This window comes from Mesitornis unicolor, unplaced genomic scaffold, assembly GCF_000695765.1.
Source record: "Mesitornis unicolor isolate BGI_N332 unplaced genomic scaffold, ASM69576v1 scaffold3698, whole genome shotgun sequence".
NCBI classification, from domain to species: domain Eukaryota; kingdom Metazoa; phylum Chordata; class Aves; order Mesitornithiformes; family Mesitornithidae; genus Mesitornis; species Mesitornis unicolor.
The window spans coordinates 1-23856 of record NW_010202408.1 but is presented as its reverse complement, the minus strand read 5'-3'; the positions used below and the strand labels follow the sequence as shown (position 1 = coordinate 23856).

The window sequence follows — 23856 nt, the reverse complement described above, 5'->3', positions numbered from 1 at the left end:
CAGCAGGTTGTTCATCAATCAATCAATCAGATGGAAGGAGGATGCATTATGCACAGACGATTTTAAAAGGCTTAATGCTTAGAAAAACGTAAAGGTACATTTTCTGCTGAAATATATGGGAGCTGTTAGGCCACGTTGAGCACTTTTATAAAATTTAAACCTACCCTGTTTCAGGACGGTGAAGTCATACTTACAGCACAGTACGACCACTTGAACATCTGGATAAAAATGGGTGTGTTTAGTCACACAGAAGAATCAGGAAGATGGTATTACATTGACCTCAATTATCTCGCACAGGTCCTTCCTATTACAAATTACAGTCTTGGAAAATACAAGCAGCAGCAGGGGAAGGGAAGGAAGACAACTTACCAGAAACAAAAAAAGAGGCTTGGGATAGGGGAGGATTCAATTTTAGTTAAAAGAGAGACATTTTATTTCTTAATTATTTTTTAACATTCCAGGTTTATCCCAAAGACATTATTCTGCAGACATTTATCTTACAGGTCTTCAGACTGATAAAACACTAGGAATGATGTGCTAAACCTAGCAAATGAAGACATAGGTAAAATAATACCAGAGTGATTTGTTTTTCTCTTTTAATAAAATTCTGGACATTTCAATCCAATTTTTAATACCGGCCAAAGCCATTCATACCTAGAGCATCTGGAATAGTCCATTAAAGGAACAAAACTTGACAAGATGCAAACAGCAGACTACACTTGATTTCTGCAACGGATGGCAAAAGCTGCTGGAGAAGCAGTATCTGTACACTTGAAAAATGTTACATCAGTGACGAATGGAATTTTGTGCTTTAATACTTTGCTTGAAAAGTCTCTTTGTCCAACATGAAGTCAGCAAATCTCTGCTGGAGCTCCTTTTCTCTCTCCTGCTGTCGCTGCACATCTTCCTTCAGACACTGCAGAGAAAACACAATTAAGCAACCAGTCAGTTTTCCCAATAATCACACCCATGAACATCTTTCCCAAAGGCGGTATTTTAGTTCCTTCGAGGAAGGGGTCAGAACTGAGCTAGGACAGTGCTAAAATTATTTATTTAAAATATAAATGTAAAACAGAGCAGTGATGTAGAGTATCAAGAATCAGAGTTATCTTCCTTCAAATGTCAGGTATCTTACTTTGGTTTTGACAGCAGTTAATAGCAAATGCTTCAAAAGGGGAGACTTCAAATTCAAAACTTGCCGCAGGTGGTGCATTGTATTTAACAGTTATCTGTGGATTCTTCTTCCATTAGTTTGTTCAAAACCATTTTTCTGGGGTAACCTTCCTAATTACCCCTGCATCCTGCAACAAGGCCTTCCACAGACCTTTGTCCACTAACTCCACAGTGCATGAAGGAGAACCCCTAGGTGTTCTAAAACCACCAGCTGCTCATTCATTTGATCTCCCTTCACCCTTGTATCAGAAGAGACAGTAAATGTATTCTGAGGATTAGCCCCCAGTCAAGTGCCATTTACTAAAACCAGGTGCTATTAGTAGTGCTCAAGCTATTTAATACATTTTTACTGTTGACTTTCACTATATCAGTTAATCACTTCTGAGTCTGTAAACACACCTATCAGCATTTCTAAACTGTCTCCACAAAATCAGTTTAAGAACTGATACATTTTATCTTTTTTTTACAGCAAGTGGTTTCAGACTCAATGGAAATCTCTGTTCTGGAAGCAAAAAAATAAATTAAAAGGGAAAAATTGTGCTCAGGTGAGCAATTCTTGGAAAGCAAACCTGGCACTGGCTTAAGCCTATGACTGAGTCTTGGTTGAGGGTTGCCTTGTTAGCTGAATAAAGCAGAGAAGAATTTCCTGGAGATCCTTAAAGCAAGAACAGTGGCTCTGAGGCACTGTTTTCAGGTATCTCAGTGTACCAGTTTCTGTTAGTTCTGGGCTGAGGTTAAGGCTGCTTAAGAGAAAGAGGTATCTTCTCCTCGAAGCCATGCCAACCAGCTAGAGGCCAGTAAGACAGGTGGTGTTATTCAGGAGAAATGAAATGTCCAGATCACACCTGCGTATATTGTCAGCCAGGCAAATGGTCTGAACTCTGAAGATGGCTCAAAACTGTAATTACAGAAGAACTGCTCAGCTCTGAAACCAAGAGCCATGTTTAAATCAGTGCAACAACCCCACTTCAGTACTGGCCGTCCAAAAGTCCAGCTGTCTGCAAGTCTGACACCAATGTTAGCTTCAAGAAATAATAAAATCAACATGTGAAAAGAAAGGAGAATCTCCTGTAGTATATACTGGCATTTAGTGCACTGACTTTTACAGAAGTAGGAGGTTTTACACAAGTTTCAGATCTACCCTAAGTATTCGAACAGTAATTAAAACCAAAACACGCCAAATTAAGAGAGATATGGAACTTCTGCCAATATGCATTATAGAAGATTAATAAAATAAACCACACAAGGAAATAAAATAAAGTTAAAGAACACATTAGTAGATTAGTCCCAGCTTCTAATATATACATTTTATATACATGTATATTAAACAGAATCTCTGATGTTCAAGTGAACAGCAGAGGAGTCTGGCAATAGCCAAAAGTATAATTTTAAAAGATCATTAAAAACTTGATACAAAACCAGGCTGTGAGCCTCACTAAAAACAACTTTTCTGCAAAGTGCCTGCCTTTGACCTAAGGTATCGCATTTAGGACTCTCACCTCCAGTCTCCGAGGGATTGCAGCATCTTCATGTTTCTTCAGCTCCTCAAAAGTACGCAGCTCCAGATGTGCCTGTTCGATTTGGTCCCACAAATCATTCAACTGTTTGATGAGACCCATTGCTCGAGACTGATAACCACCAAGCAAGATCTTCAGCTTCTTCTCCATCTTGGCAGCTCTTTTTGCTTCAGTTGTCATGTGGCCTCTGTTTATCTGTCAGAAGGAACCCAAAAATTGTTTTATTCATCCAAAAATCAAAAGTCAAGGTAAAATAACCTAAAAAACCACTACTGAAAAGATATCTGTGGAACTGTAACAAGTTGATCAAGTCCTCTGATTTTATTAACAAATGATACTGCATGCTTTACAACAACCTGGATTTCTGTATGAAAACCCTGACAATGTAAAGTCATTGTTCCAGGGGTGAAGTCCACAAGCCAAAACAAGGGTGATGACAGACTATGAGTGCAGACAGGAACTGTTGCAGTTGCTGAGCTAAGTAAGCAGCCAAGCCACGTTATGGCTCACTACATCACATCCCACTTACACAGGAGATGTTCTTTGCCTTAGTAAAGGAAAACTAAATAAAGGTATTATGTTTCTCCTTTTCAAAATTCTTAGTCCAAAAAAGGAGCCACATCATTCAATCCTTCTGCCTATCTCAACAGCTTTCATCTAAATCATATTCCATAAAGTACAAAGGCAATTGGGAACATTAAGGCAGCTCTGAATCTGTGTCCCTGTTGCAGAGAACCATAATGAAAATGTTTAGACTGGTTTGAGTGGCAAATGAATGGCAACGTTGGGGCATGGAAGCAACACAACGAACAGCAGAAGGACTACTTGAATGGTAACTAAGTCATATCACTTATCTATATGCACTTTCTTAGCACAGCCACATCAGGAGACAAAGGTCTAAGGCCAAGATTGGACCAGAAGGCCAACCACATCCTGGGCTGCATCAGAAGAAGCACGGCCAGCAGATCAAGAGAGGCAATTCTGCTCCTCTGCTCTGCTCTGCTCTGGTGAGACCCCATCTGGAGAACTGCATCCAAATTTGGAGCCCTCAATAAAAGAACATGGAGCTGCTGGAGCGGGTCCAGAGGAGGGCCACAAAAATGATCCAAGGGCTGGAGCACCTCTTCTATGGAGACCGCTGAGAGAGTTGGGGTTGTTCAGCCTGAAGAAAAGAAGGCTCCAGGGAGACCTTATAGTGGCCGTCCAGTACCTGAAGGAGGCCTGACAAGAAAGCTGGGTGATAGGATGAGGGACAATGGTTTTAAACTGGAAGGGGGTAGATTTATATTAGACATTAAGAAAAAGTTCTTCAGTACAAGGGTGGTGAAGCACTGGAACAGGCTGCCCAGCAAGGTGGTGGCAGCCCCATCCCTGGAGATATTCAAGGTCAGGCTTGATGGGGCTCTGAGCAACCTGATCTGGTAACACTGTCCCTGCTCACTGCAGGAAGGTTGGACCATTCTGTGATTAATGGTCCCTTCTGACCCAAACCATTCCATGATTATGTACCTTAGTGTTTACAAGCATGTGAGTATGAGACTGCAATTAAGTGAAATCTGTTTTGTCTTAAAATAATGTAGCCTCACCTATCTAGAAGATCTCCCATTCAGCTTTACTACATTGCTATAATGCTGCACCATTATTCTCTCCCGCACCATACCAAAAACCTGGAGGTCCCCTGTGGCCTCTCAAGTAACCACAGGGCTTTTTATTCCCTTCTGTGTCTCACAGTAACAAGGTAAGATTATCTTGAGCCAGCAGGCAAATATTGAGATAGCGCAATGAATCGGCTGCCTAAGGTCAGTGGCAAAAGCCAGAAATAAAACCCCAAACGTTACAATCTAATAGTGTACACAACAGATGTGACAAAGTGATGAGATTAAAATGTGGTATCCAAACCACAAAGCACGAAGCTCTCCTTCCCGTACCACTCTGGTAAGCACTAACTCAATGTGCCCTGGCTTTAGTAGTCATCATTTCCCAGAAGCTGTCCAAGTCAGCGCTCCAAAACCATAATCCAGACATAATCCATAAACGGACAAGCGATACAAATTACAAAACTCTGCCAACTGGGACACAACACAAATAAACAAGCATAATCATGTTAACACATTGTAAGTGTTTTATATAACATTTATAAATAGCAAAGGTAACAGAAGCTTTTGTATATTTTTATACATGTATTCAGTGGGGCAAAATTAAACGGGAAGTTAAGAGCACAAAATATTCGTCAGCAGTTTCAAAGCCGAATGGACACCACCAGAAATCTTTAACACTGAATCACAAACCGACAAATAACACAGGAATACACCACTGAGCGGAGCTGTGGAGAGGTGTAGCATTTCACATCTCTAAATACGGACATAACAGTTCCTGGTTGGGTTTTTTTAATGCTACTTCCTATAAAAAAATTAAAAGAACACCCTGTTTTCAGAAAGCATTGTGTGAAAGATGCCAAACTCAACAAAGAAGGAATCAGACTTCTCAGATTTTGATTCTTGCCACAGTTAAATATACATTAGTGCAGGAGATGAAGAAAAATGGGTAAGTTTCTGTCGTGGTTAAAATATTCTGTCCAAGTGATAAAATGCAAAAGCCTTACGTGGAACTACAGTGGCTAAATCACCTATCCTGCCTTGTTTCTTTAAAAATCAAAGCTTTGCTGGTGAACATCCTTCCACACTAAGGAACTGTCACTGATCAACCAAAAAGCAGCGGCTTTTCACGGCTTTGAACCCTACAGTTACCCAAGTTACCACAAAATCACAGAATGGTTTGGGTTGGAAGGGATCTTAAAGCCCATCCAGTCCAACCCCTGCCATGGGCAGGGACACCCCCACCGCCCCGGGCTGCCCAAGGCCCCCAACCTGGCCTTGAACACTTCCAGGGAGGGGGCATCCACAGCTTCTCTGGGCAACCTGGGCCAGTGTCTCACCACCCTCACAGTAAAGAATTTCTTCCTAATAACCAGTTTACATCTCCCCTCTTCCAGTTTAAACCCATTCCCTCTCATTCTACCTCTACCTGCCCTTGTAAAAAGTCCCTCCCCAGCTTTCCTGTAGGACCCCTTCAGGAACTGGAAGGCTGCAATAAGGTTCCCCCGGAGCCTTCTCTTGTCCAGGCTGAACAATCCCAGCTCTCTCAGCCTGGGCTTGTACCGGAGGTGTTCCAGCCCCTGATCATCTCTGTGACCTCCTCTGGACCCCGCTCCAACAGCTCCATGTCCTTCTCACGTTGGGTAATCCAGAACTGGATTCAGTGCTCCAGGTGGGGTCTCACGAGAGCAGAGTACAGGGGTAGAATCCCCTCTCTGGCCCTGCTGGCCACACTTCTTTCGATGCAGCCCAGGATGTGGTTGGCCTTCGGGGCTGCAAGTGTGCACTGCCAGCTCACGTTGAGATTTTCATCGACCGACACGCACAAGTCCTTCTCCTCAGGACTGCTCTCATCCATTCTCTGCCCAGCCTGTATCTGTGCTTGGGACGGCCCCTACCCAGGTAACCATCTTTTATCAAATGATGATACTAAACTCCACTGGGAAGGAACTGCTTTCTGATTTGTCCTGTACAGCTACAACTACAGTGATAACCCAGCCACCAGGACCAGCGCCACCATTACAGCCTTATGCATGAGACTATTGCAAAGTGCATTTCATCAACCTTTCAAATGCCCAAATTTAACACAGTACACTCTATTATACAGCTGCATGTTCCTGTAAAATGCCCTAGTCCTCAACCATTTATTCACTCATTTAAAACAGTTTTAGTAGGTGGTGCAGAGATAAACAAAGTGAATGGTCAAGGGAGAAAACTGTTAATGGGGGAGTGAAAGAGAAATTTGACTTTCTGAGCTGTCTCGTTTGCTCCTGAGGCGAGCGATGCAGACTGCTATGCTTTTCAGATTCTGTTTGCAATGTAGACTTAAGCTATGCCCAAGGTGCTTTAAGCATACAGAAAGGCGCCTCTTTTTCAATATTTATATAAATCTAGAGAAAATTAAATAAATAGATTAGGGATTTGTGAGGATACTCTCTGATGGAAAGGTATGAAAGCTTTAAATGTCTTCACTGGTAAATAATATGCTATTACGGCAACAACAAATACAGCTGTGCGGTAAATGAACTATTTTCCAATTACTGTTTCTTGGATGAAAAATGTGTGTTGAGAGCCACTGACATTCAGAGATCAGGGAAGAGATGGATGCACAGGCAAACAGAATTTTGTTTGTAACAGAGGTCTAACGTAACAAAGATCAGTTGTCCTGTGTTGTTTCACAGCATTACAGACAGTGTTGAGTAAGCCTGGTGTGAAATGATACTTAAATCAGAGTGTCACTGTCCTAGAACAGGCTAAAAAGAGACCATTCAGAAAAGTTCCATTATTCTGTTGTTTCGAGTGAAGATCTGTCATGAACCTAATTTTCTACTAAAATGATAAACAGTGAGTACCTGAGGACATGAAATACAGTTACAAGAGCTATCTCCACCACACAGAAAAGAGACTGGATGAGGGCATTGCAGTCACAAGTCCTGAATCACCTGCATGCTCCAAGTGTCACCAGTAGTAGCTGAGTATTGGGTTGGTCTGGCACTTCTACACACTCCAGTTAGGATTCACTTTGTAGACATCAACATCTGAGCTTGTCACCTGAGGTCTTTGCATAATCAGAGAAACTAAGGGTACAGCTCATCTGGTCTAGGATCTCAGAAGAAGACTCAGCACGCACTGAAGTGCTCTCCAGACTCAGATGGGAGCCCAGGCTGCTTCCTCAGTCACCTAAGGTCAGGTGGATCAACTGCACCCTAAGTGCGTGCTGTTTCAGTCTATGAGATATAGTAAAGCACTGGTTTTCTCCACAAAAACCCAAAACCAGTTCACACCTAATGCTTACTATAGTATCAGACCCCCGATTACTTAAGCACTCTTGAAATTTTCAGAGAATGAGAACGGAACTTAATATTTACAAGTTGTTCTGCATACAGACTCTTACTTCTAACTACTAGAGCTCCTCAGGTTGTATACTGCTATTCAGCCCTTGCTTTTCTACTCAGTCTGTTGTCTATCTTGGATTGTCATAGGCCTCACTGCTGTAAAAAGGAAAATAAGAGAAAAAAGAAAAAGCCTCCCAAGTATCTAAACCCAGACATAACAGCCCTTTCCTCCTTCTCTGCTTATAGCGAGAAATGTGAACACTCACCACCTTTCCTCCTCCCTCCCAACTAGAAGATTTTAGGACCTACTATGAAAAGGTCAAAAGGAGGCCTCAGCTTTTGTAACAAATACTATTTATTAAAAATCGCTGACTGCTGCATTAATGCCAAAAACTGCATATAATTTTAGTTCAAGCTTCGTAAAATTTTAAGGCTCAGATACCAAGCTAAAAATTCCACGCAGTTATGAAGAGGTGTGTTTAAACAGTAGTCTACATTATTTGCTTAAAGCTAAGAAATAGATTTCAGTAAAATCTGACAACCATTTCCCTCCTGAACCTAGCAAAAAATGTAAAGACATTTGAAAGATTTCTCCACTTAGTTATTTATTTTGTACTGATCCTTTGGCTGGCTTTGGTTCCACTGACTTTTGTACCAGCTACAGCAAAAGGAGAACAGCGTGTACAGACATGGGGTAAATGATACATCACGTTAGGGCAAGTGTGAGAGCCTCATCCCATCCCAAATCTCCTCTGTAAAAGCCTTCCCTCATGCCTAGTAAAGTTGTGTTTGGTTTTCAATACTACACGAGCGATCCAGAGAAGAGAAACCAAAACAGAGCAACAGCCATAAACAGAGGTTTATAAAACATGATCTAGAAAAGGGAAACTGACTGAAAAAACAGGGGCTTTTATTGTCTGTTTTTTCTCTGTATAGCAAAAATAGAGTAAAATTAAGAAAGACACAACAACACGTTTTAAATATCCCAAAGATCATTGTGAAAAATCAGTCTGTTCTTATGTCCACTAAGAAAGGAAGAGGGATTTAAACCTAGCAAGGAAATTTTAGACAGGAGGTTTGTTGTAAGGTTTAACTAAGGACAACAAAGAACAGGGAAAGTCTGCTTAGGAGAACAAACATTCACTGAGGAAGATTTCAGAAACACTGACCCTGAGGAAGGAAGGGCTCAAGAGCCTTTAAAACTGCACTTTCACAATTCCTCATCTCACCAAGTCTACTGAGGACACCCCTCCTCAGTTCAAAGGGCTGTTTCTCCCCTGTACTGCCTGTTTTATTTTCCTTCCATGAATCGTGGAGCTTCTGGTAATCCCTAAACAGCACTGAGCACTTGTGTCTTCTAACTGATTTTCTTAATCATGCCTGATGGCTAAAAAACATGGAAGAAAAACTGCTGCATGTTATTACCAGATCCATAGTCAAAAGTAAACCGACCTGTTCTGTGACCTTGGAGAATCAACAGATCATCAAAAAATTGCTTAGCTTGTGCAGAGAAACCCTCTGCCAGCTTCAGCTACGCTGGCTGAATAGGTTACTCTTGGAACCTATATAGGACTACTCCAAAGGTTACTATAACTTCCTTCTTCACCTCAGACCCACAAGTGGCTCTCCCATACTCAATTCTGCTGGCAGGAGCTGGATTAACTTAATTTAAATAGCAGGGTTTGTGAACTTGCTTCATTTTGGCTCCCTCTGCCAGAGTAGCTGGAATGAGACAACGCACACAGCAGTTCAAACCATCCCAAGACAATGATGACTGTAACACCAGGGCATCCTCTGTGCACATTTAGGGGCTCTGCCTTCACAAGCTGGATGGTGCACTCTACAATAAGACCTTTTACACAAAAATATAACGAATTAAACCTAAAAATGTTTTTCTGCTTCCATGCTCTAGGACAGAATTCTCCATTTTTTGGCTCGAAACATTGTCACCTGTCTACAGTTTGACCAAGCAAAACTCTCTGTAGAGCCTGCCTCTTACCTCTGAGTTAGTAAAGGTAACAGTCAACTCTGCTGGAAACCGAGACTTTGAGTTATTATCAAACAAAAAATTGCACTTCTCTAAGAGAACAACATGGGCTCAATCTATCAAACTGACATCAACACCAGCATTAGCTCAGCTCATCAACTGAAACCACGCCAAGGCTTGAACAACTTCAGCACTCTGCTGCGGCACTGAGGATGATGCTTGCTTAACGTATGAGGGGGTACGAGGATCATTAAGAAAAGCTTAATTCTGAAGAACTTTTTCATTGCTCATTTCCAATGTTTTGGCCCATTGTGGACTGAGGACGTACAGAAAAAAGGCTTTTTTCTATACAAAGAGAGTTATAAAGCCACCCCAAAATTATACCCTTAGAAGAGAGGCTATCACAACTGTCCAATTTGTAGATAAATTTCAGGCACAAAGGCAAAATCACAGAAATAAGAATATGAATGACCCTCTTACTGGCATTTAAAGGCCCCAAAGGAAGTCAATAATAAGAAAACTGGTAGAAAACCAAGTAGCAGCATTTTCCTCTGCAAATAACTGTTGAACAGCAGAAGTACAGCTCAGTTCCCCAAAAGCTGTTCAAGTGGAAGTCTGGGAAATGTCACTGCTTTAAGAGTTGATTCATTACATTTGAATAAAACTAGATCTGCTTTCTTCCTTCCTGCTTATGGTGAGGAAAGTTTTAGAGGGGTAGCTGCTAACTGCAAGTGTAATTTGTGGGGAAAACGAAGGACATAGTAAGTTAATTCACCTGAAGGACAGTGAACAATGGGGTTTTCTTCCAGACTTATGAAACACAAACATGCAAAGCTCCAGTTCAACTCAACAAGCTGTAAATGGAAAGGACAGCCACTTTCCTGGTGGTACAAGTACATTTAAAGATTTAGCAGTTTTAGGTAGTGATTTTGTCACAGGTCTACAAATGCTTTGTAAACAAAACTACAGAGCTCCATAAGGTAGAAGTTACTCCTTTTCCAGTGACAGAGGAAGCATGGGAGACAACAAGCCCTAGTTTTGTTTTGCTGATCTGAGGCGCTTAGGTGCCTCTGTAATAAAAAGATAAAAACAGGAAACTCAAGAGGGAAATTCGCTCTTAAATGGGCCAAGCTGCTCTCAGGAGGTGCCCTGTCTCTGTACCAAAACCAACGGGAGCCTAAGGCAATTGCAGCTCTGTTTAAGTTAGGAAACTAAAATAAAGTCTATCACATCTGAACTCACAGGACTTGCTTAAAAACTGGCAACGAACACTCACCTGTGCTAGACAGAAAACACATTTCTAACTAAATCCGTTTATCTTCTCTGGCAGGGTATTTTTTCTTACTGTAGACATAAGTTATCCTTGGCAATATAAAAAACTTCTATTTATTGCTTTCCTTATTATAGATTATGGATTATTTTCATTGTGGATCTCAGAAACATTTCAAAATTCTGCAAGCAAAGATGTGATGTGTTATAGCTAAGCCAATCTAACACCTGGCTACTGTGGAAAGGGGTCTGCTGCTTAATCCAAAACCAGCTGAAATGTTACGAGCATCCTATCTATAGCACAAATTGTACCCTAACCATTCTGGTAAATAGTAGAAGTGATCTCACGCACCGGTAAAGACGATGATTCCCAAGGGATCTGCCATACATCTGTGTTGTCCAGGAGAATTATACCCTCCAAAGCTGCCATGCTAAATACATGTACTCTGATGAGCAATTGATAGCCTTCAGATGTGATCCACTGGTGTCTACTACACTTCCAACAGACATTATTAACAAAACCAAACCAAACATATTTCACAAAGGCAACACAGTAGCACAAATGAATATATGTGTCCATAAAAACAGGCTATTCAGGGATTCCACCATATTTTAGTTTTATGAGTAATTTCTCTATTGCTAGTCTTACCAATTCTCTTACTTTCTCCTGCTCTCTCAGTAACAGCACACCTGAAAATCCAAAAGAAACTGCAAGCTTTAGAAGTAGAGAGAAATTAAAACACAATCTCCAATAAACTAGGAAGTGCAACCCATGTAATTCCAGCTAAGCAACTGGTTTTCAGTGTAAATTAATTCAGAGGACTTGGGCTGCAACCAAAAGCAAAAATGGACACTTTGGTCTGGTAAATTATCATCTTGGTAATTCTGCTGAATAGTGCAGAAAACAGATCATTTACTATTTATCATTTACTATGTTTTGTATATACAGTGTAACTAGTTTGCTCCCCGAAGGCTTTCAGCAGTGTTTATAATTTAGCAATCAACTGAAATGATGACTTTAACTACCACAATTTTAATTAAAATATTTCTATGCTGCAAGCCAACACGATGAACTGTTTTCAAAGGCAAAGTGATGCTGGCAGAAGCTTCTATGTTATGAACTATGAAGGGAAGCAACTAGCTTGTTAAACAGATGCCTCTACTATCCCACTTCATCTGATATGGGTCCATTTAAGATACACCTTGGGTAGGAATGCTTTTCTTTATAAGTACATTTCTTGGAAGAGAAGGGAGCACAAGGTGTTGCAGAGAATTGAAGTAGTCACTGAATGCCACTGTGAGCATGAGAAAACTCCTGTTTCTGAAATGACCAGCTCTGTACTGCAGCCTAGTCTCAAACAAACATGCTACATTGCTAGAAGTGACTGGAAAGGTCAGAAAACTAAAGCAAAATTCAAGCAAATCTAAGCTATAACACAGACACATTGCGAGGTCACAGGGATTCACTTGCACGGAGCTGAAACTCCCCATCCACAATGCAAAAAAGTTCACATTCTGATCCTGTAATGCTCTTAAGACACGTTAAGTAACATATTCAAATAGAGAAGTATTACTAATACACAGCAGTACGTTCCAATATTAAAACTATTGCTGAGTCGTGCATTACTGCTGCTGATGCCTGGACAGGATATCTGGCCAAACAGAAGCTCTCCACAACCGCTCCACTTTCCCTTCTGAAGTTCATCAATAACAGCTCAAATCTGTTTGTGATATCGCCATCAATTGGCGAAAGATGTCAACATACGCGAGGCTGCCACCACTAAATCACGCCGGCAGTGAAAAGCGGCCAACGAGAGAAAGATGACTTTTTGTCCACGCCATCAATCCACGCACTCATCTCCGAGCAATGAAGACAGCACTGGAAATAACTGGTTGGTGATTTTTACCCAGCGTCTGCAGGGTGTTAGCAGTCCCATGTGGAAGCAGTAGACGGTGTCGACTCGATGCACAGCTGCCTCCAGAAAATATCACTAAACTCTTACGGATTTGTTTTCCTAATGATCACAGTGCAACATGAAGGGGGAGAGGCAGACCCCAAAGCTGACCAACATCAGTTTCTGCTGCTGGCAAACTCTCATTTGCAGTTTCCATTCTTCTCTCAAAGGAAGTTAAGAGTACAAGCAAGTATCTTGGGGTATTGAAAGCTGAGCTAATATCCCTGCTTTTCATTAAGGTTGTCTGATATTTCCCATTAAAATATCAATTTCAACTGATATTGCTTTCAGACAGTTTTCCTTGGAAAAACATTAACATGAAGGTGGGTTTTGCCATTGCTAAGAATGTGTTAGGGAAAAAGATAATTGCTCTGCTTTTTGTCATTGTACATTTGTTTGTTCATTAAACTGCTAAGCTTTTGGTGAGCTATACTTGCAAAACCGTGTATGTATACCTTGCTTTTAAGGAAGGGCTTTTTAAAGAAGTCAGGCAATGGAGCTGCACTAAACTGCATTTTGCACACACTTGGGAGAGATTTTCAGCTCAAATTTAACTTTATGAAGAATCCACCTGCAAATCCACTCAGCAAACAGTTGTGAAAGGCAGCACAGCACTTTCACTGCACCTGCAGCTGAGGGGCACAGCAAGCTCAGCCAGCCCTGGGTCCTCGACTGCATCAGGGTGTGTGGTATTTTGAATGTACACACAAGCTTGCTCTCTCATTTTACTCTAAGTGCACCGAGCAATTAGCTTCCAGCTAATTTGAAGAGATGTAGCTACATTAACAAGACACAGTCTCATAATCGTAGCCATGGCTACCTGGATTTTGTTAACTGTCTTCCACAGAGTCCCATGCAATGCTGGTAGAAAATAAAACCATTTTTTTTCTCTTGGCAAGACTTCTGATTTGTATTTTGCCTGCTGGGTGACTGTCCTGTCACCCCGGCCCCTTTGATCAGGGGATCACTGTAAGAGACGAACAACGTTGGAAAGGTCATCCTGGTTCCTGAAGCACCCAAGGAAGAACCCAAAAAAGAAGAGGACTAAGGAGAAGAGATGTCTGCAGATCGTGAATTCATGGTTAAACAGAGCAATGAGCATTTACAGAATGAACACATGCAACAGGATTTTGCTGAATGGATGATTTGACCTTACTTTTTTTGCTTCAATATCCTTAATAAGCATATCTCAACTACTCATTCAAATCCTAGGAGGAGATGAACAGAGATCAACAGCACAAGAAAGCCCACATAGAAGCAACCAACTCTGATTTCAGAAACAGCGCACAGCAGAAAGGCACAGGGCCACACACTGAACAATAAAGAGAAAATAAAGTATTCAATAACTACTCATTAAGCAAGTACCAGTACAGTAAGTGAGTCTGTGGAAAAACCAGGCTGTAACTGGGAAATTAAACACTGTCCATAATGCATAGGCATAGGCAAATTAAGGCTGCCAGAGTAAGGCTGTTTGTGCGTTCCCCAGGTTTGACTGTTTGACTCTGCAACTTCAATACTGCACTTCTAATGTAGTTTTGGGTGTAAGATATTTAAATTTCAAAAGCCTTCATACACAAATTATGTCCAGCCCTCAGCTTGCTGGCGGGAGGCCAGCGCAGCCCCTTGCTGCCATGCTGCTGCTGCTGCGTTCAGATACCGGTTTTGTGAAAATCTGAAGCAGAGAGCGCGTCAGGCAGCAGGCAGCGCTGGGCAGGGCAATGGTGCTCTCTCCTGGGTGAGCAGCAGCATGACAAGTGCTCTGGTAATGCTAAGCCGTTCAGATACTGGTGTACGTGCAGGTGATCTGCTCCTGGCCGGGGCGGTTGACTAACAACGTGGAGTCTGTATCTGGACCACATTCTTGACTGCCAAGATTACAAAACAGATCTTCACGCTGTATTTCACGTGTATGAATCAAGTGAAAATTCAGCCTTTCAGGCCTCTCTCTCATGTTATTTCTGTGGTAGTAGTTGTACGAGGAGGTTTACTTCTAGCAACAGTAGCTAGGTTGATGTTAAATACAGAAGAACTTTAAAAAAAAGTTTCCTTTTACCATGGAAAAAAATAATCTCATGCTTGCATAATTTAGGGAGACTTTTAGGCTAAAATGCTATTTTGGAAAATAGTTAATGACTTACTGCAAGTCTGAACAAACACATGTTCCGTGGGAAGAAACCATTTCAAACCAGCTTACTTTTTGTCATGAAAGCTGTGTATTTTTGAGTTTTGTGTGGAGTGTTTGGGTGAAATACTAGAGAGTGGACAGAGTAAGGGAAATCAGTGTCAAGGGGTCTGAATTGCTGCCTCTTACACAGTGCACTGTCCCTCAAATTATTTCGTCTCCACACACAACGCCCTCAATCCCAGGACATCTTACCAAACCTTAATGCCTCGTTGAGTTAGGGCTTGTGACTGTTGCATTTTGTATTTGCATACCTGACCTTCTCTCCAGTTGAAACAAAGTGGGCGAGATGAGCAGTGAGTGTTAGAGCTAATACTGCAAAGCGAAAGTGTGTGGGAATACTCTAGGGAAGAGTAAGAAAATGTTTCAAAAAAAGGAAGATGATGACAGAAGGCGATGTAAACACCTTAGCATCATCTATGAACTCCCTAGGAGAATTCCTCAACAACCTTTTCAAAGGAATGCCACCAAAAGACCTGAATGATTTATAATGTAATCTGTAACTCCTACATAGAGAAAAGAAACTAAACACACAGGGAGAAACTTAAAACAAAAAAAGTGAGTGCAAAAAGGAGAAAAAAGCAACACTGACCTCGAGCCTCTTTTCAAGTGACTCTATCCTGTCTTTTTTGCTGGCCAGGTTAGCTCTGGTGTAGCGGCTCTGTCCAGGCAGGTATAACACTTGGCTGTAACATTCTTCCCACACCTGGTTATAAGCTTCACTTGAGAGCTCTCCATGCCCCATTCCTTGCTTTACCACTTCCATCTCTTGTGCCAGTAGATCCTGTGCCTGTTGGAAATGATGAGAAATAAACTGCAGTTACAATACACAGGATACAGGAAAATTCCTGTTGTTCTCAGTCCTTCAGCGTGCAATTCATGGGGGCAGTTTCTCTTTTCATACTAAAAGCTCACCATCAGGTTAAGCTAACTATGAAATCTAACACAGATGCTGTGGATTATAAATGAAACCCAGGCTAGAAGGCTACTCACAGTGCAACAATCCCTCATTTTATATAATTTGGCCATACCTGACATCACTCTGCTGTAGCTAATGAAAGCTGTGGCACAGCTAGATACTTCATCTTGCTGCAGAAGAGAAGAGATAAAAGCAAGGACCTTGAGGGGAGGGAGAACTGTACAGACAGAAGCAGCTGTTCTATGAAACAAAAATCACTTTTCATTTCCTTTCGCTTGCCCTTCTCCACACAACCTGGAAAGTCAACTCTAAACATTAACGAGTGCACTGCACGAGCTCCAGTGCAGGAAATACTACTCTGACTTTAACTATCACACGTTCAGTTGCTAGAGAACCACTAATCAGATATGAGCATCCTGCTGCTCCCAGTTTAGTTTACAAAGTAACTTACAGTGAACTGAAATGACTCCTGTTGTTCTCACAACTCCTGATATTTCTGACAAAGAACTTGCTCCACAAAACTACACAGGGATCCAGGTCCTTCCAATTTTATTTGTGAATAGAAAACTAAAATATCTTTGCTGATCTGGACTTCACTGGTTAAAATGCATGTCTTCCCTTTCAACAGGATTTATACATGCACCACATCAGCAGTAGCTATCTCACTACAAGCTGACGTATGTTTTATAATTGCCCAGGAAGTAATTCAAGTATCACCAGAGTAGATAAATCCAAGAATACCAGGGAAAAGACAATTACTTACTTCTCCTTGATGGTCAAGACAGATAAAATTCAAGTACTCTTTCAATTCGCCTCTATTTGTATACTGTAAGGAACTATTTAAGGCTATTTAGTTGTGGCACCAAAGCAGTTCCACAGTTTTAATTGCTCAGCATACTGTGCTCAGCACCAATGCTAATCCTTCCCAAAAGAGCACTACACATCAGGAAAAGAAGGAGCATTTTATGAAGGGATTTCAGTAGGAGGATGTTCTAAAACAAATGAAGAAATAAAGTAAAATAAATAAGACCCAAATGAGAGTGCAGAGATAGGAAAATTTCCTAGTTTGAATTTGATTTTAGACAAAGAGGGAATATTACATTGAATTAGAGAGCAAGCAGGAGCAAGAATGCAAAAAACTTCTGCTCATCAGTTAGGAACAAAATTTCCAAGGACTCTTGGAAGAAAGTTTCCAGACAAAAACTACTGGACTGTGTAATAGTCCCTAAGGGAAGTGATAAAAAACCCAATTCTTGTTGCACTTCAAAACAACCAGAGAAAGCACTTGGAGAGTGCTCCTAAGGGAACAATCTGACACTGGCAGGGCAGTGAAACCCATGATCTAACAGTATTTTCCATCTTTAACTTCTGCTCAGAAATCTTCAAGCATAATTTTTCATTCAACAGCAAATTGGAAGTACATACTGTTCAGTGTTTCTCGTTTTAGGCTCTTGATTCATTGGTCAGATATGGTCAAGGAGACGGATTTAAAATCTGTTTGTATATCTTTAGAGTTACTTTAAAGTAATACGGGATTTAAGTGTAGAGATACCACAGCTATTGTCAGAACACAAGTCTCAGATAGCAGGAGCCTGCATAAAGCAGATGACTTGGTGGCACGTCATTCTGTCCTTTCCCCTCATTTTTATTCCTGTAAGCACTCGGTCAAAGGTTACTGGCATGACTTCACAGGTGAAACTCTTTGAAAGAGCTAACCACAGCGCTGTGCATCTGAACCGTCTGTCACTTGGCAGCAAAATGCAACATCTGTAGCTGCTTAAAATAAATGAACAACCCGAACCGGAACCCTTGGTACAGGACTGCTATTTAACTTGGGATTACAATGCAAAACAGGACAGAGTGCCCAGACAGCCTACTCATTTCAGCCAGCAACAACCTCTTCTGCCTACTCAGCGCTTTTTCACTGGGTATGCTTTAAGATCAGTTGCCATAGCCCAGCAGGCTCTGCACTAGCACAGCTCTGCTGGATCAAACTTGACAAGCATAATTAAACTACAATTGCTGCTCCAAGTTATAAGCTGGCTACCACTGTCGTATTTAGTCTGTATTGCCATGAAAAAGAATGCTTAGCAATTCTGGATTAACAAACTACACAGGCAGCAGAAGATGGATGTCACAATTAGTTGAAGTCTCAATGATTTAACGTCAATTTCCAGAAACAGCAAAGTAGAATTTGGTAACTCTTGGGGTATTATAGCTCCCACCCTTACTTAAAATGATAAGCAATCACAATACATTCAAAAATTTACCTAAAAGACAATGCTTCTGAAAAAATACAGCATCCTCATCATTCTGGCGAGTGTCTAGCTCACAGAAAAGAGGATGCACACTTAAATTATCCTTACAGCTCTTCAAACAACCCTCTGGAGATCTCCCAACTAAATTCTGTGCAGGCTTGAATCCACCTTTTTTTGTAAGATTACAGGACCATGACATAAGGAGACCTTAGGTCACTGGTAATTAGGCCACACAGTTCTCACCTTCTTGAGCTCCTCTTTGGAGAATTTCTCATAAGGATTCTGCTCCAGGTAAGCCATATGTTCTGCATTGTTGCTTCCAAATCCTGGGCCTTTCCCCTTCTTACCACTAGGCTGCTCTCCAAACGGGTGGTGTAAAAGATCAAAATGAAGCATAGTAATCATCTCTTTCTTTATCAGCTCTTCACTTTTCTGCAAGTCTGTTAGAGGTGGTTCCACATTTAAGGGTCTCAGTATTGTTTCATTAACCTGCCCAAGAATAAAAACTTCATGAACATCATATACACCAAAGATTACATTAAATCCATATAACTCCACCTGAGTACGAATTGTATAAATCAGCTAAACCATGCAGAACAGGTGCCAAATCCCTCGTGGTGTGACACACATAGAGCAACCCAAACACCCAATTGTGCTTTCACTTGTGCAGATGAAACACCCCATGACAATTCTCCTGTGAAAGTTTCTCATAATGCTGAAATCAGCATACTCAAAGATTTCATTCTCTGATGATCTACTTGGACTGCATTTCCTCCTATAATGGTTAAAACCTTTATTTCTATTTTCCGTAAAAGTGCATTCTGTTTCCACTTACTTCTGAGGGCCGTGGTAGGTTTTTCTGAACAGCTTTGTGCATCCTCTTGAGTTCCTTTGCACGCTCTGCTTCTCGGAGAGCCTAGACAAATGAAGTGTTACTCCAGCTACTGTAATACAATCAAACACTTCCTAGAAATGTCTGTGATACAAAAATGAATTGATTACTGTAGCAAAGATTCCTTAAAGTATAAGGATTTCATGTTATGAAGCCAGAGCCGAATAATGCAATGATACCATAATTTACTGCCTCTAAAGGAAACAGGAAGAGCACAGCAGGCTACCTCTAAGAGGAGAGATCCTAAAAAGTCATTTCCAGCCATCAAATTCTCCTTCAGCCTCAACCCCAGCAGACTTCGTTCTTTACGAATTTCTCCACATCAAGTTTGACAACTGCTCTAACTACCCAGACATGAAATCCACCAGGAAAAGGACTCTTAAATTTGCAGCCAGGACTCCATTTGTCTTCTTCAGTGACATAAAGTAACTACTTCGCTAAAACAACACTTGTGAAAGTGTAAAAATATGAGCTTTATCCTTACATTCCACTTTCAGGCAATAAATAATACGAAAAGGCAGTGTTTAAAACTCCAGGAATGATGACCAAGATTTTCCATGTTCTAATCCCAGCTGTGTCATGCCTTCACTTGACCTGCAGGATGCAATTCTCTTTTATATTACAACTCGAATTCTTTTCTCTATTCTACACACATAAATCATCTGCATTTATTCACTTTTTATTAGGGTGTGTGTGCATAAGACATGCATATGGATGTATGTAATGTGTTCCCTCTCAAACAAGACAAGCTAGGAATCAAATTCTGGGAAATGGTTATCATATTAGAAGATATCAGAGCACAGGATTTTTTTTACAGTATTTTGTTCACTTGTGAAAGCACAGTCATTAGCAAAAACCCCTCTGAAGTAAAAGAACCAAACCAACAATTATTTGAAGGTTCTAATAAAAAAATTTGCATCACAAAAATTAGGATAAGCAACGTATGAACAAGAAACTCTTCTTACAAAAATAAAAATATTAAGTATCTCTAATTACTGGCCAGTATGGCTATTTAACCAGCAGAAGTTAACCTGGGACTTTATTCAGCCTTCCTTGATTCTGAAAAAAAAAAAACCCAACAAAAACAAAAACAAAACAAAATAATCCAGGACCCATTCGCAACTTGGCTGTCTGGGTAATCCTGCAGTACAAGTCATACAAAAAGGGACCAATTCACTGCATGGCAGGTTTCTATCTGTGTGCTACCAGCCTGCCTGAATTTGTATACACCTGACATTTCACAAACTGCGACTTTTTACCTTGACAGAATAACCTGAAACTCTGGGGAAAAAAGAAAAAAAAAGAAAAAAAAAAGCACAATTCTCAGGTGCTTAAAATCAACCATGCGCCTCTGTAGAAAAATGCTTTTAATTTTATTTTTAATTTTTGGAGGACAAACACAGGAGGTAAGACACACACATACAATACATAACACCAACAAATTAAGGAAAAGATTCAAAGCTAAAACTATTTAGCATCTGTGTGTGCGTAGAGTCTGATGGCAGCACAGAAAACAGGCACGTTTTACTCTGTCATCCTGTAGAAGCTGTACCACTTCCACTAAACAGATATGAAACTATGGGAACTGTACAAGGAACGTATTTGATTTTAAACAAAAAGCACTACCCGCATCACACACACCTACCTGCTTGCGGGCGTCTATATCAGCACTATCTTCTACAAAGGCTTCATCTACTTCATGCTCCTCAAGTTCTTTTTCTGCATTTTCAGGTAGAACGATCTCAAAGTCGTTCTTTGGAGCAGGGAGGGCCATGAGACCAAGGCGCAGGTGTTCACGAGACTCTCTCTCCTGTTGAAATAGTAAGATACAATTCTTCTGGATTCATGCCCTAAGGTGCAGTATGATCACATTCAATTCATCTCCATAACAGACAGGAAGAATACACTACCAATATCATCTGGCAATCTTGATCTGCTACAAAATCAACAGAAACAAGATCTCTGAAGCCTGACAAAAGAAGTAGGTTACTAATCCAGGCTGGCCTACAGACTACCACCCCAGTTTATGTACTATTAAGCACAGAAACTCTTTGATATTGAAAAAGAGGTAGCTTACTTATAGCTAGCTAATGAAATCTTCAAATAGGCTGAAATACACTCAAGTAAAACAACAGCTTGGCACCTTCACCTCCCAGTAGTTTCAGTACAACACCAAAGACTCATAAATAACTTTCAAGAAACTGAAAGTGTCCCAGTCAGTGGCCAGCTCAGCCCTAAACCATGATAGAAAGTATGTGAAAATGTGTCCATACTGACACCAAAAGAAGTGTGGCCAGCAGGGCAAGGGAGGGGATTCTGCCCCTCTGCTCTATTCTCATGAGACCCCACCTGGAGCACTGCATCCAGTTCCGAGGCCCCCAATATAAGAAGGACATGGAGCTGTTGGAGTGGGTCCAGAGGAGGCCACAGAGATGATCAGAGGGCTGAAGCACCTTCTCTGTGAGGACTGACTGAGAGAGTTGAGGCTGTTCAGCATGGAAAAGGCTCTGAGGGGACCTTATTGCAGCCTTCCAGTTCCTGAAGAGGTCCTACAGGAAAGCTGGGGAGGGACTTTTTACACGGGCAGGTAACAACAGAATGAGGGGGAATAGGTTTAAACTGGAAGAGGAGAGATTTAGACTAGGAATATTAGGAATAAATTCTTTACTGTGAGGTTGGTGAGACACTGGCCCAGGTTGCCCAGGGAAGCTGTGGATGCCCCCTCCCTGGAAGTGTTCAAGGCCAGGTTGGACGGGGCTTTGAGCAGCCCGGGCTGCTGGGAGGTGTCCCTGCCCACAGCAGGGGTTGGACTGGATGAGCTTTAAGGTCCCTTCCAATCTAAACCATTCTGTGATTCTATGATTTGCTATTCACAAGCCTAACTGGAACTTCTATCCTCGCAGTTCATCACAAATCTGGGGATTGTGGCACAGTAGTACAAAAATTGGACAAACATTACTAGATCTGGAAACCAGTGGAGTCCGTCAGAAACTGAAGCCCCAGTTTTCCTTCTGGAAGCAAAAAACCTTTTTATTATAAAAAGGCTCAGACAGAACTAAAATAAGGATAACGACGTAAAATAAGCCCTGTCCTTCAAGCTAAGAAGAAATCAGAAATTCTGAACATGAAGTTACTTTTGCAAGAAGAACATGCCAAAAACTTGAAGTGGATATTCTCAGCTAGCCTAAAAAGAAAAAATGTCAATAGCTCTGGTGGGAGATATCCAAAGCCACAGTTAGGGCTGCAGAATCAGCCACATAAAAGGAGTTCCCAAGGTGCTACCTATTAGGTCTGTGCCCCTTTATACCATGTCTAATTGGCAGGGTACATCTTGCTGAATCTCCAAGAATGGAAACATCTGTTGGCAGAGCCGATGAAAGAATCTGGATGGGACTCAGATTACAGGACATCTCAAAACCAAGTGCTCCTAATAACAAAAATTAAACTCCTTCAGCTCAATGCTGTCAGCAGGACAGACTGATGAAAAGGTCTTGTAGGTAAACTGGGAAGCCAAGATGATGAGGGATTTGAGGGCTGCATACAATTGCAAGAAAAATGAATCTTTCCTTGTGATAAATTTCCTGCTCAGCTTCAAAGATACAACTAGGAATGAAACTTAACTATGTCTTCTTTGACAAATAGCTTTAGGGTGCTTTTACTAAGCACACTGAAAGCTGTTCTAAGTGGGAAGATTTCGCTTCTTTCAAACAAAAAACTGATTTTATCATGTGATGATTACAGACCTGTAGAAAAGTGGTAGCAATAACACTTGCTATAAAATAAAATTCTCTTCAGAAGATGATAATTAAAACTCCTGAAAAATATTAGAGCACTGATTTCCACTTGTTAAGTATTTCTTACCATTTGTTTCACATAAGATGGGTCGCTGTAATCTGCCATTCCCTCTTCTGGGTTGATGTTCAATTTATCACGCAGCGGAGTTCTGCCAGGAGTTGTACCAACCACAGGTTTAGGAGTTAGTCCTCCACGAGGAGTCAAACCTTCTGGTCCATGAGAAGGTGTTCTAGAGGAAATGCGGATACAGGAATTTATTTTTTCACAAAGAGCTCTACTTGCAAAAGTCTGAATGCTGCAAACAGTTATGTAGATACCATTAATAAACTCAATCTAGATTTCTTTTCTTGCGAGGCAATGAAACGATAATACACAATCAGAAGAATAAAAAAAAAAACAAAACCGTTAAAACCTGCCAAGGTGTAACCAAGTACCTGTCAAGCTGAAATCTAGGCACATCACTAAGTTAAGAGAAGTTTCAGGAACTGCACCAACACAAACTCCCACTGCCACTTTTGAGAAAAGAGATTATCCAGTCACCAGGCACTACTGTGGGATACAGCAGTCAGGATTTAATTGCAAGCTCTGATTTCCCTACCACCTGTGACAAGTTATTCACTCAGATGGCTTAACAGCTGTCTCATCTTACAGTTGAATGACTCACTCTGAAGATGTCTCTTTGCTTTCACTGATTATTGAAGGAGTAATTACTTTACAGTACAATTACTTTTAAACACCTACGGTTACGCAAGATGGATTAAGTCTTAGATTCTGTGGGCCTCAGTTGCTTCTGCTCTAGGCTGGGAAGCAATATTGTCTCTACCCCAATAACCTACTACATGAAAGGCGTGCAGACTTTGTCTTGGATAGAGAAACAAGTTTTCTGTTACCAGCTTATAATGAAGTTTCACAAAGTGATGCTAATAATAATAAACTGAAAAGACATTGATAAATCACAGAACGTTAGGGATTGGAAGGG

The 23856-nt window shown here is 41.1% G+C and overlaps 1 protein-coding gene across 1 annotated transcript; it reads right to left on the bottom strand.

The window, feature by feature from the left end:
* Positions 1 to 429: 429 nt before the first annotated feature.
* Positions 430 to 23106, bottom strand: LOC104545282 (cell division cycle 5-like protein; the record flags this gene model as incomplete). The annotated part of the gene is made up of 7 exons (XM_010190379.1): positions 430 to 916; positions 2673 to 2885; positions 15606 to 15803; positions 18434 to 18679; positions 19026 to 19106; positions 20728 to 20892; positions 22944 to 23106. Coding segments are annotated over 7 exons (1171 nt in total), but the record flags the coding sequence as incomplete, so codon positions are not given.
* Positions 23107 to 23856: the final 750 nt, after the last annotated feature.